The sequence below is a fragment of the Pinus tabuliformis genome, chromosome 1_1 (assembly GCF_031772625.1).
Source record: "Pinus tabuliformis cultivar Carrire ecotype Pingquan chromosome 1_1, CPIR1, whole genome shotgun sequence".
NCBI lineage: Eukaryota > Viridiplantae > Streptophyta > Pinopsida > Pinales > Pinaceae > Pinus > Pinus tabuliformis.
The window spans coordinates 708,331,304-708,344,158 of record NC_142297.1 but is presented as its reverse complement, the minus strand read 5'-3'; the positions used below and the strand labels follow the sequence as shown (position 1 = coordinate 708,344,158).

At 35.4% G+C, this 12,855-nt stretch overlaps 1 protein-coding gene across 1 annotated transcript; it reads right to left on the bottom strand.

Moving 5' to 3' along the window:
- Positions 1 to 635: 635 nt before the first annotated feature.
- Positions 636 to 10,501, bottom strand: LOC149215483 (uncharacterized). Its single transcript, XM_089389734.1, has 3 exons — positions 10,475 to 10,501; positions 1,341 to 1,465; positions 636 to 813 (listed from the first exon to the last, which is right to left on the bottom strand). Exons 1-3 carry the CDS (start codon positions 10,499 to 10,501, stop codon positions 636 to 638), a joined length of 330 nt encoding a protein of 109 aa, XP_089245860.1.
- Between the last annotated feature and the right edge of the window lie 2,354 nt (positions 10,502 to 12,855).

The following is a 12,855-nucleotide window of genomic DNA, read 5'->3' as shown; positions in this document are numbered from 1 at the left end:
GTTTTCAAAAGTCATTAAAATAAATAAAATGTAAGATGATATTTTTTTCCTGATAAAATGTTTTACAAACTGAATTCATCCCCTACAGTAAGGGTTGTTCAGAGTTCATCCCCGCCCCATGATTCAGGGCCCAAATGCACTGCAAGAATGGATTGTTCATCCACTAAACTGATTTATAGTGTGTCAAAATGGAAGTGGTAAAAGGAGATAGCTTTTTTATGAGTTTTGTTAAAAAAAAAAAAATGAAAATCCTGACATTAATAATCAAAATGACATAATTTTGTTTACAAATTATAATTATAATAATGGTATAACTCAAGATATTAATAATCTCACTAATAATTATATTAGTGAATTTGATTATAACTACCTAATAAATTTTAATTACTATTTACAACATTTAGATCTATCCTAAGTTAATTAAAGAGAGATCAAGATTATACAAACTACATTTTTTCCAACAATATTCACATATAGTTAGTGTCGTAAGAAAAAGTTACACTAGCAACCCTACTGGACTTCCCATTCATTTGGAATTGATCATCACCATGTTATCAACCTCTGGAAAATGCGGCCGGTTTTGACTTAATTCTGCTGCAAGTATGTTGGAGATCATAATTTTTTTTCATGAAAATCTAAGAGAGAAGCCAGAAGTTTTTTTGTTTCTTGGTGCTGATGAGATAACCTCCCTCTTTTTTGCTATTCTTTTTCACCCCAATTGTCAAGCACTCTGAATTTTGAATACAATAGTCCACCACTGCTGCTGATGACTTCTCTGAGCTACCGTTCCCTGCAAACAATAGAGATCGCTGTCTGCAGATAGTATTTCAGTTATATCAGCTACAATGTTCTAAACTTAGTGGAAAAAAAGTTGTTAAGTTGTTATTTTGTATTATATTAGTGTTTTTTTTGCAATGTTTAAGTTGATTTCGGATTCTTAGAATATGAAGAACATAAACTATGTCAATTATTTAACCTCACTCATATTTAAGAATATTTTGGGATCTGGCATCGACTTAAACCTAAGGTAGTTGCAATCTCGTAAATTTATTAAAAGATAATGTTATGTGAATCACAGATTTCAAAAATATCTCTATTAACTATTAGCTACAAAATATTTCTAAAATCTACAATCAACATAAATTCAACCTTAACCTAAGGTAGTTGCAATCTCGTAAATTTATTAAAAGATAATGTTATGTGAATCACAGATTTCAAAAATATCTCTATTAACTATTAGCTACAAAATATTTCTAAAATCTACAATCAACATAAATTCAACCTTTATTGAAAATCAAATTGTTAGTTTACTGAGTTTCAATCAAAGTTCTGTTCATTACTGAGCAAAGAAAGATGCCTTTGGCTGCCCTAAAACCAGAAGAGACACGGAACGTTTCTTGGCTTGTTCAACTACTGCAGGTCCTTTGTCCTTTGCTCCTCCGACAATCATCACTTCTACCTCTACCTGTTTGCAAAACAGAGCACTTGGCAAATCCTTAAATCCTTTGAACTAATACAAATAGGAACTGAGTATAATTAAATTACCGAATTTGAAATATTCTTGAAAACTAATGGATAGGAATGAGTTTGTTTATTTTTAAGCCATTATTTCTTTAGCAAGGAAGTGAAATTGAAGGTTGTTTTTTATGATGTTAGTTCTACTTTGTGCTCATAGAATTGTGTAGTTGTATTCATTTTATTCTTATTTATCAAGTTTCTACAATATTCTTAAATCTACAATCCAAATAAACATTCCAAAAAGTGACAATAAGGATAGTATCAGTGCAAGATACCTCTGGGCGTTGTTGTAGGCAAAGCTCTTTTAAAGAGTCCAGAGCACTAGAATCTTTGGAGGTTATCTGACTTGTACTAACATTTCCTGTTCTTAAAATAAATCAGATTAACATATTTGTAAAATAAATCAGATTAACATATTTGTATCTGAGCCCATTTGATGTCTGAATAATTAATTTTATTTATTTCTATCAAATTTTAGAATATTCTAAAAATCCACAATCTAAATCAGATCAATATATTTGTACCTAGCTGATCTTATGTCTGACATAGACTAATTCAAATAATTAACTTCACTCATGTTTATCAAATTTTAAAATATTCCAAGAATCCACAATCTATTTGTAGAAATGTTCGGCATCCACCATTACCAGCAGAAATGTTCAGCATCCACCATTACAACCAGAAGAACTCTTACCTGGAGGCAGGTGCCCTATGTGTAAGAGAATAAGCTTGTCACGGTTAGTGACAGTATGGGAAAGAACCAAAAGCAGAGGCTTTTCTTTCCCCACCATAAGAATCTTAACCCAAATAGGGCAAAATCTCCTCAAGTATATTGCAACCATCAAGATTAGGTCCTTTAGTGAAGGATTTTGCTTTGGCAAAAGATGCAGAGTTCGAGGACTCGCTGTTAGACTGGAATGAAGTTTTGGTCGCCATTATAGTTCCACCAAAATAGGTTTTACTGAAACTTCAAAAAATTATAAACAGCTTAATATAGTGAAGGGGGAGCGCTTGGGTTTCGTTTCTTCAATCCGATCTCTGAAATAAGCCACTGTGCAGAAAACACAGAGAAGTCAAACATAGCACAAACCAAAAAAAACCTTTCATGATCCAGCACATGACAGCATAAGTAACCCAGTATAACCAAACAAATTCTAGTAACTACATCCATTAATGATCCAGAACATGGCAAGATAAATAATGCTGTATGACCGAGCAAAACCTAGTAACTATATCTGGTATCAGTAAAATGAAAATCATTTGGCACATTGATCATAGCCTTGCAAACTTTCTACTTGGCATTGCATTACCTGATAAACAGTGGCATGAAAATCAATTTTCTCAAGTTTCAAAGCGATTATAGTTTGCTAACACCCCACACAAATTTATACGTACGAGCACCAACACCTAAACGGTGCTGATCCTTGCAGAGCGGCATAATTAGTTTAAATGATTAGAAAATACAAATGGCGTCAATCCATCCATTTCTATTGAAGGTGAGATGTTATTAAAAACACATTTGGATGAATGGTGATGATAAATTAATCTATGTTTTCAATAACAATATGTATGTGTGATTTACATATTTAAGTATCATAATGGTTTTCATTATAAATGGATAATTAACTTAAATTTATAACTAAATTATAATGAAGTATATTATTTTAAAAAATTAGTTCACTTTAACATTGAAGAAAGTAATCCATCATTGGCCGAATATCACCCTAACTGCCATAATGATTCTCCAAAATCAATCTTAACAACCAAATGACAGAATATCACCTAAATACCACAACGATTATCCATTAGTGATAACACCTTTGCCTGGGTAACAAAGACAGAACTTTGAAGAAAAGATGTAGAGAGAGCACTTTCAGGAAAGTTGCAGAATTCCCATAATTTTTAACAAAAGTTTTAAACTTGAAAATCACTTATATATTTTTGAGTTAAAAACTTATAAAATATAAAATATAAAAGGATTATATTGTTTTATTTCTAAATCATAGATTTTAAATATAAAACTTTTTTAATAAAGATTCTATAATAATAAGTTTGAATTATATAATGAGTCAAGAGTGGGAGGGGTTTTAGTTAGTCTCTATGGAAAAGTTGTGTTTCCATTTGTTTGGGGTTTTGGTATTACAACCAATAATCAAGGCGAGTATCTTGCTTTGTGGAAAGATTTGAAACTAGTTCTTGCAAAAAAATTATAACTTATTGCTTTTTGGTGATTCAGCGCATGTTATTCGACAAGTAATAAAGGCCAAGAAAGTGTCGTGCTTAGAGCACCTTCCCATACTTCAAAGGATTTCCCTATTGTCTCTCAATTCAAGTGACTTAACCATTTTCATGTGTATAGGCACTTAAATTTTTTGGTGGATGCGTTAAAAAAAAAGGATCCACCCTTGGACGAGGCAAAATAGAGAGATGAATGTATAATTAACTATGTCCCTATCCCTTAGCCATTTTAAAAATTCCAAGATGCTTGAGCATCATCCATAAGTTTTCCATCAATAGAAATTTACTTTGTTTCGAGATGAAACTATTTGCCCCCCATTCAACCTAGCCTAGCCGTCAGTGTGATTAAAGAGAATGAAAAGGGTTGTGGTCTAACAACATTCCAATTCCAGGCCACGAATTTTCAAGATTTTTTCCTTGTGGCACATTCCTCGCAACGAGTGGCACACAAGTATAACTCTTCTTTACTTGGGGTGGTATTTGTATTTATTTTTCTATGGTTGGAGTTGTTAGAGAATGTTGTAGACATGATGATACATTCATTATGCAAAGGGATGGATTTAATATTGTGATTCCCAATAATAGCCTTCTCAATGTCCTTCTGAGGGTTTTGGTCTCGCAATGAATTTTATTCTTTAGTCTCGCTCATGGCAGAGCTATAGCTTGACTTATTTAAAGGTTCCTTGAGATTCCTTGAGCTTCCATGGTATGCTGCTCTTTGTTGGTTTAGGAGAATGGTTTTTAAATCTGGTTAGTGTGTTATCTAGTAGGGTTTAGTTGCTCTCTTTTGACATGGCAAAAACTCCATTAATTCTGTAGTGCAGTAATGATGGTCACTACTTGATAGGATTTTGGATTTTGTAACAACCCTCGTTAAAAACTCATGTAAAAATATATAATTCCATGGTGATGGGACACGTATTTGAAGTTGGATGGTGGGTAAAGCATCCTAGTGGGTTTTCATTTGGTTGTTTATAGCTAAGGAAATTAGCAAAGGAAATGGCTAAGGCTTTGGAAAGGAAAAATTACATTTTTGGCACATTTATTTATGAAAATAATAAAAATTAGGAGAAAAAGGAGGTGAAAGATCACACGTTGCATGTGAGAAGGAAAATGAAGGAAAATAATAGAAAATGAAGAAAATAGAGGTCTCATTCATAAAAATGCTTTTGAGGATCAATTGGTAACCTTTTGTCAGTTTAGTGTTGGAGCTCTCTCTCATTGTTCTCTCTCTCTCATACTCTTGGAGACTTAGAGTTTTCGTGGAACACTCTTGGAGGGTGTGGCATACTTGGATTTTGGAGCAAGAAGGAAACCACACGAGGGCATCAGGATCAACAACTACATCAGATTTGCTTGTAGGTACTGAGTTGCATGTGTGTTTCCTTCACTTGTTTTAGCATGCATGGCATATGCATGTGGATTGTTGGTTGTGATCTATCATTGGCATGGAGGATGGTTGGGATTGACAGTGGATTTCCTAGCCTTTCCATTTCTTGGATAGCCACGGGGATTGTGGGTATGTTTTCATTGTTTGTTTGGTTGGTTCTCATGTTCCTTAGCTTGGGTTAAGTTACTAGTCCTGGAGCCTTGGTTGGAAAAAAAATTTGAATATCTGTATCTGTTTGGGTTGAGTTACTAGTCATGTAGCCTTGGTTGGAAAAACACTGTGGATCCCTTAGTGGGTTGAGTTAATAGTCTTGGAGCCTTGGTTGGACAAATGCTTTGGACCCCACGAAAAGCTGTGGGTTGAGTTACTAGTCCTGGAGCCTTGGTTTGGAAAACACTCTGAAAGGCTTGGATAGAGACCGATCTGATGGAGGTTTTGTGATGTCCGACTGTGAGGTGGAATCATTGTTTTATTGGTTGAGGTGGATGGCCTCTCGAAGCCCTAGATGAGTTTTGTTTGATGTGTTTTGTGAGATTCCACATTCATGCTTGGAATATGGCACAAAGGTGAATGATTGAAGAGAGATTTGGTTCAACCATTTTATGGTCAACTGGAATGTGGAAGTCCCATCCCGAGTTTTGTTTTGCATCATTAAATGAAAGGTTATTTCTCCTTGTATTTCTATGATTATTATGATGGATTATATGTGGTTTATATGGTTGTGATTTCATTGATATTTTTGTCCCTATTATGTTGGTTATGTACATGTTTTTATGGCATCAACTATGTATGGATCGCATCATGTTTCTACTTGCAAATGAATGAACAATGTATCTATGACCTAATTGATGGAATGGAAGTTAATGTGCTAAGGCATCAATGCTTCCTAGCAAATCTCAGATAAGTATGCGACCCCTATGCTCAGATATGTTGCTGAAACATGTAGATCTCATATTTGTGATATGATTGACGAAATTCCTATCATGACTAGTAGGCATCCAGTCAAGGTCCTAAAAAAGTATTTGCTTTAGTACTACCAATTCCATGTTGTTTTACTATTTTGAAGAGATGGTTAAATTCCGGGCAGTGACCTAGGCTTTGGTCCTGAAAAAGTGGCTGAAATATTGGGGTCACTAGCATAACACTAATAGAAAATGTCTCTGGGGGATGGCAGGCAAGCCTGTGAGAGCGACTTTGGTTTCTGATTGCCCTCATGCCTATAGCATCAGAGCAACTGAGGCTTAAGTTGTCCAAAATTTCAATGGGACCCCAAGGCAAGTTGTACAAAGTATTGGGTTGGTTCCTTAGGGTCCTGTAGTTAATGATTAATGTCTATAAGGTGTGTTTCCATCGGTTCCACTTCCTTTACGTGACGTAGGAGGTAAAATGATATCATAGTGGCCTCTCGTTGCATGTTTACCCTAGCTCGCCAGTTGCTTGGGTAGATGTGGGAGGAGGGTGTTATGGAGTGCTATCAGAGCGTGGTTGTGCTCTCCTTGGGTTGTGTGTTGTTCACACATTCATGTTGGCTGCATATGTGTTCCTTATACATGTAGTCCATCTGCTTGTTTCATCTGCATGGTGTTGATCATGGTTGTACTGATGTCGCCATGGGAAGTTGATGGTGCATTGTGGAGTGCGTCGTCATGAGTGGATGATTGATTATGCATTGGTTATCCACGTCAGTTTTCACATGTTGTGAAGTGCACATGATGCAGTTGTTGTTGTCATGCATAAGGTCATGGTTTGGGTAGTTGATATGGTCATACATTGATGACTGGACTCTAGCTAGAAAAATGTGTATATAGTTTCGTAATCATGTGTTTTATGTATATATGAAGTTGTTATGCATGTGTGGCCTTGGCTATAGTTATGCATGAATAGTAGGTTAAACATGCCTTGTGAAGTCATGGTATGCAATTTAGGTCATCATTTTGCTATTGGTTGTTATGATGCTAATGTGTTGGATGAGATAACGTAGAAGATGAAAATCATTAAAGTGAAGTTACAACATTGGACCTCGAGGAAAGAGCATGTTGTAGTACAAGTTTGGATGTTGGGAATGAAGGTATATTATTAATGGATTGTTATAAGGGTTATTTACTGTAAAACCCTCCTCCCACATCTACCCAAGAAACTAGCCAGTCGGGGTAAACATATCACGAGAGGCCACTATGATATGATTCATCCTCCTAAGTTACGTTAATGAAGTCAAATAAATGGAAACATACCATACAGACATTAATCATCAACTACAGAACCCTCAGGAACCAATCTAATACTTTATACAACTTGCCTTGGGGTCTCACTGAAATTTTGGACAACTGAAGCCTTAGTCGCACCCAGGTTATAGGCATGAGGGTGACCAAAAATCCAAATTCTCTCTCACAAGATTTCCTACCAGCGACCACAGACCAAAATTGTCAATTCTATGCCAATGACTTCGGGATTTGAGCCACTTTTTCAGGCCCAGAGACCAGGTCACTTCCCAAAATTGAACCATACCTTCAAATCAGTAAAATAACATGGTAATGAAAATAGTAAAGCAAATACTTGTTTAAGACCTTGACTAGATCTGAACTAGCCATGACAGTCATTTCGTCAAACATATCACAAATATGTAATCTACAGGTGTAAATAATAGTTATGAACATAGGGGTCTCATACTTAGCTAAAAATCGCTAAGAACCATTGATTCGTCAACACATCAACTGCCATTCCATTCATTAGGTCATAGATACATTTATCATTCAATTACAAGTAAAAACATGATGAGAGACACCCATGGCTGTTGTCATAAAACACATACATAACTAGAATAATAGCAATAAAAAATACTCACGAAGGTATAGTCATACAGACAACATGTAATCCATCAAAATTCTCATAGAAATACAAGGAGAAATAACTTTCATTAATGATGTGAAATCCAAACCCGGGATGGGACTTTCATGTTCCACCCTACCATAGAATGGCTGAGCCAAATCTCTCTTTAGTCATTCATCCCCGTGCCATATTCCAAGCATGAATCGGGGATCTCATACAACACATCAATCAAAATCCATCTAGGGCTTCTAGAGGCCATCCACTTCAAACCATCAATAATGATTGTACCTCACGGTCGAACATCACAAAACCATCATCATATTGGTCTCAATCGAAGCCTTCCAGGTCTTTCAGAGCGCTTGTTAAAACCAAGGCTTCTAGGACTAGTAACTCAACACACCAAAGGCTTCCAGATCATTTTCCAACCAAGGCATCCAAGACTAGTAACTCAACCCAAGTCGTTAAAGGGATTCTAGAGCGTTTGTCCAATCAGGGCTTCTAGGAACTAATAACTCAACCCAAGCTAAGGAAACATGAGAAGCAACCAAAAAAAACAATGAAAGTAACCCACAATCACAATGACTATCCAGGAAATGGTAAGGCTAAGAAATCCACTGTCAATCTAGGCAAACCTCTATGTAAGTGACATATCACAACCAACAATCCACACGCATATGCCATGCATGCCAAAATTAGTGAAGAAATCATACATGAAACTCGGTACCTGCAAGTAAATATGATGTAGTTGTTGATTCTGATGCCTTTTGACACTTTCCTGCTCTTCCTTTTCCTTCTTGCTCCAAGAATCCAAGTATGCCACACACTCCAAGAGTTCTCCAAGAAAACTATAAGTATCCGAGAGTATGAGAGAGAGCTCCAACACTGAACTGACAAAAGCAATTAACTGATCCTCAGAAGCCTTTTTATGAATGAGGCCTCTATTTTCTTCATTTTCCATTATTTTCCTCCTCACATGAAACTTGTGACCTTTCACCTCCTTTTTCTCCTAATTTCCATTATTTTCATAAATAAATGTGCCGAAATGCCATTTTGCCTTTCCAAAGCCTTAACCATTTCCTTTTCCAATTTCCTTAGACATCACACAATTACAAGTGATCCCATCACTAAGATTTTGCCCAACATTCAGCTTGGAATAAGTGTCCCTTCATCAGTGGTTATTATTTTTCCTTTATTAACTTTTATTACATGGAATTTTCCCGTGGACTGTTACAGAACCATCCCCCTCAGGGGACACCATCCTCGGTGTTCAATCACACAAATACCTCAGCGACATGTTGAAAGAAGACATACTTCTCATGGAGCTTTATAACACAACTCATGATGGTATTTACATCCATATACATATGAATGTATCAACATCATCGAAATATATACCAAGGAATACACCACATCATATACCAAAACATATACTAAACACCATATCAAAGCATACACCAAAACACAATATCTAAGCATATACCAACCCACCATAAGGCATATACCAAACCACCATAAAGCATATGACAAACCTTCATATCAAAGTTTCTTTACCTCAGCCGACAAACAAGGAACGATACATAGCCCGCATCTGATCCGCAATGTTAATAGTGCATCCAAGTTTTCCTTGAAATTGCATACCACATAGCTCTGGGTGTGATGATTTAAAAATTAATAATGATTATTTGAATAATGAACCAATAGTAAAATCTCGTTAATGGACCAAAAAAAAAAGATTTACTTGAATTTACAGGAAGCATATATCACATAGCTCCAGCCTCCCTTATGAAAGTGAAAGGAGAAAAAAAAATCAAGTAAACCACGAGGCAATAGGAAAATATTCATAGCGGTCTCCTTTATCAGTAAAAACAAACCAAAAAAATACAAAAATCATATAAACCACGACGCAATAGGAAAACATTTACGACGGAAATCTAATTGCAGAGTTAAAAAATTGAGGGTGTTTTTGGTCTGTGGCTAAAACAAGTGGAGAGGTTCAAAAATAACAATAACATCTAAACCAAATGGAGAGGGATCTAGAAAAGAAAATAAATAATCAAATTATTATAAAAAAAAAAAACAAAAAAACTAAACCAAATGAATTGAGTTTCCAGAAAAGGGAAAGTAAATAATTAAATTATTATAAATAGAAACAAAAAAGCTAAAGCAAATGGATTGAGGTTCCAGAAAAAAAGAAAGTAAATAATCAAACTTAAAAAAGCTAAAAAAAAAGCAGTGTGGTGGTTTATATATAGATAATTAAGGTAGCATCCATCTTTGCATATACTTTTCCTTCTTGTTATTTGTGTTTGTTTCAATAGCAAAAGATGGAGGAGATATTCAGGCAGAAGAAAGCCATATGTCCCAGATGTAAATCTTGGGAATATTGCAGGTTTAGGTATATGAATAACAAGGGCCCAGCTAAGAAGATGCAGCCCAGATACATATGTTACAGGTGTCAAAAACACTTCACTCTGGGTGGAAAGCTCTATAACACTTCCTTACAGTCGCGTTCATCAGTTCCTGCGCCATTGCTTAAGAAGCCAGCATGCCCACACAACTGCATCATTGCTTCTCCTCCTAATTGGATGAGTTCATGTCATCTAAAGGTAAATGGTTGCAGTACAATATTGCATGCACACGCCTCTTAAGATATTTGTTATTGCATAGTTATGGGAGGAGCCTACTAGAGAGCGCATGAACAAGTTTGTTGCGAAATGGAGCCTGGATTAACTAAGTTGCAATCCTATGGAACACATTGTTGCGGGTATCCGGAAAGGAATGTCATGTGCTCATGTGCTAGTTGTTTGAACTCAGGGAACAATATTATGAGAGGAGGTACATGTTTTTTGAACTCATGCAACAATATTATGAAAGAAGGTACAAGTTTTTTGAAGTCATGCAACAATATTATGAAAGAAGGTACATGTTCTGGAACGCAAGGGAAGTGGGCACAACGGCATCCTAGCTATGACAGTCGTCCAACTGCTGAGGTCGTTCCATCTTTCACAATATATGATCTGCAAAATTCTCAACAAGCCCATGCGATGGCGCCTAGAAACAAAGGGATTAACATTTGCCCCAATAATATCCCGTTGTTCAATAATACCGAGCCGCTTAAACTGTTTGGGGTATTTCATGAAACAGATTTCGACATTGATTTCTTGTCGGTAGAGTCTCTTGCAGAAAACGCAACCGATGGAATATCAGTCAGCGCCAGGGTAGAAGAGGTACAATTTGAAGAAATTTCAGAGAGGAGGAATAATTTATGTGGCGTAGTGGAAGATACGCAGTTACATGTAGAATTGGATAATCTTTTACCTCTAGAAACGTACTATCTGGAAGAAGAAAATGAATGGTTAAACGAAATTTTTCAAGGCCATGGAGTGACGAATGTAAATGGAGTTTTTGGTACAGAATTTGCGGATCATTTAGAAGCATGGCCAGGATTGGAAGTATACGCGGAATTTCAAGGAGGTTGTACCAATTCGCAAAGGGTATGACTTAACCAATATTTTGGTCATGCCCATTGGTGAGCTTAAAATCTAAATTTTCTATAAATCACTCTTTGAAGGTAACATATCCTATAATTTTGACTGACTTTGGGCATTGGATTTGTGTGCAGATGGAGTGTTTACTATATAAGTATTTCCTACAGGCGGGTTTTCTAACCCTAATCCGTTTGTTTCTTTTCTCCACTTCTCTTTTTTTTTTTAAGGAAATATAGAATACTATCTCATAAAATATTGTCCTTCCTTATGGTTGACAGGTTCAAACCCTACAACCCTCATGGAAATGGGCTGGTATATTATTGCTTTGGTTTTTGTGAAAGTTTCAAATCTTGACATTATGTGACTTCTTTTCCAAGTATTGGTCGGTGCATCTGAAGTTTGTTTTCTGCTCGTCATAATTTAAATGAAATAGATGACGACCATGTGGCTCTGAATCATTTGTAAGAAATTTTGTTTTATGAAATCAGCCACACATATACAGTATTAAGTATGACCATAGATCATTACTTTTCATAAACTTGTTGGGTTGTCTTCCCTATTGTGTAATGAATGAAAGTCGAAAAACATTGTTACTATCTAGATTGGTTTCTAATAGACAGTATCAGACACTTTGATAATTATGTCCAGAGTTTCCATTGTGTACAATTGAATGATGTATATTAACCCTAACAAGGACAACTGCGTAGCAGGAGTCCCTGCCGACATGCAAGTTCAGCTTGCAATTTCAGTACCTCCAACCACAACGTTGGGTATAAATTAGTAAACATATTTCATACTTCCAACCTAAACATGTAAATAAATTACCTTGCATCACTAAGTACCTCTTATAGGAATATTGTCTCGTTTCCCGGCAGCTTTGTCACTTCCTTACTGCATCAAATAGAGCAAATACAACTGAATGAACTTTAGATAAAGGAACAAACTACAACAACACAAGTAAATTGATACTTTTAAATTTATGTATGTTTGAATGGAAACAAAGAGGAAAATTCCCTAGAGGCATGTAAGTAATACATTCTGCGAAACTAGGACATGGTATAAAATCAAAGAGCCTAGAAGAAAACAGATGATCATATTTAAGATGATCATATTTAAGCTTCAGGAGATTTCGAAACATGTAAAAGTTTTCATAATGGGAATTTCGATAAACTTCTATATATGTGTATTATTTTTTTATATAAACTTAAAAGTGATATATAAATAAAATTTTAAAAAGATAATATATATACTTTTAAAAATATAATATATATACTATTACTTTAAAATTTAATGTTACTATTGATTATTAATTTTTAAATTTTAATGTTATTATTGATTATTAATTTTTAAATTTTTTCAGGGATAAAGCCCATGGCACAAGGTTAAAATCTCGTA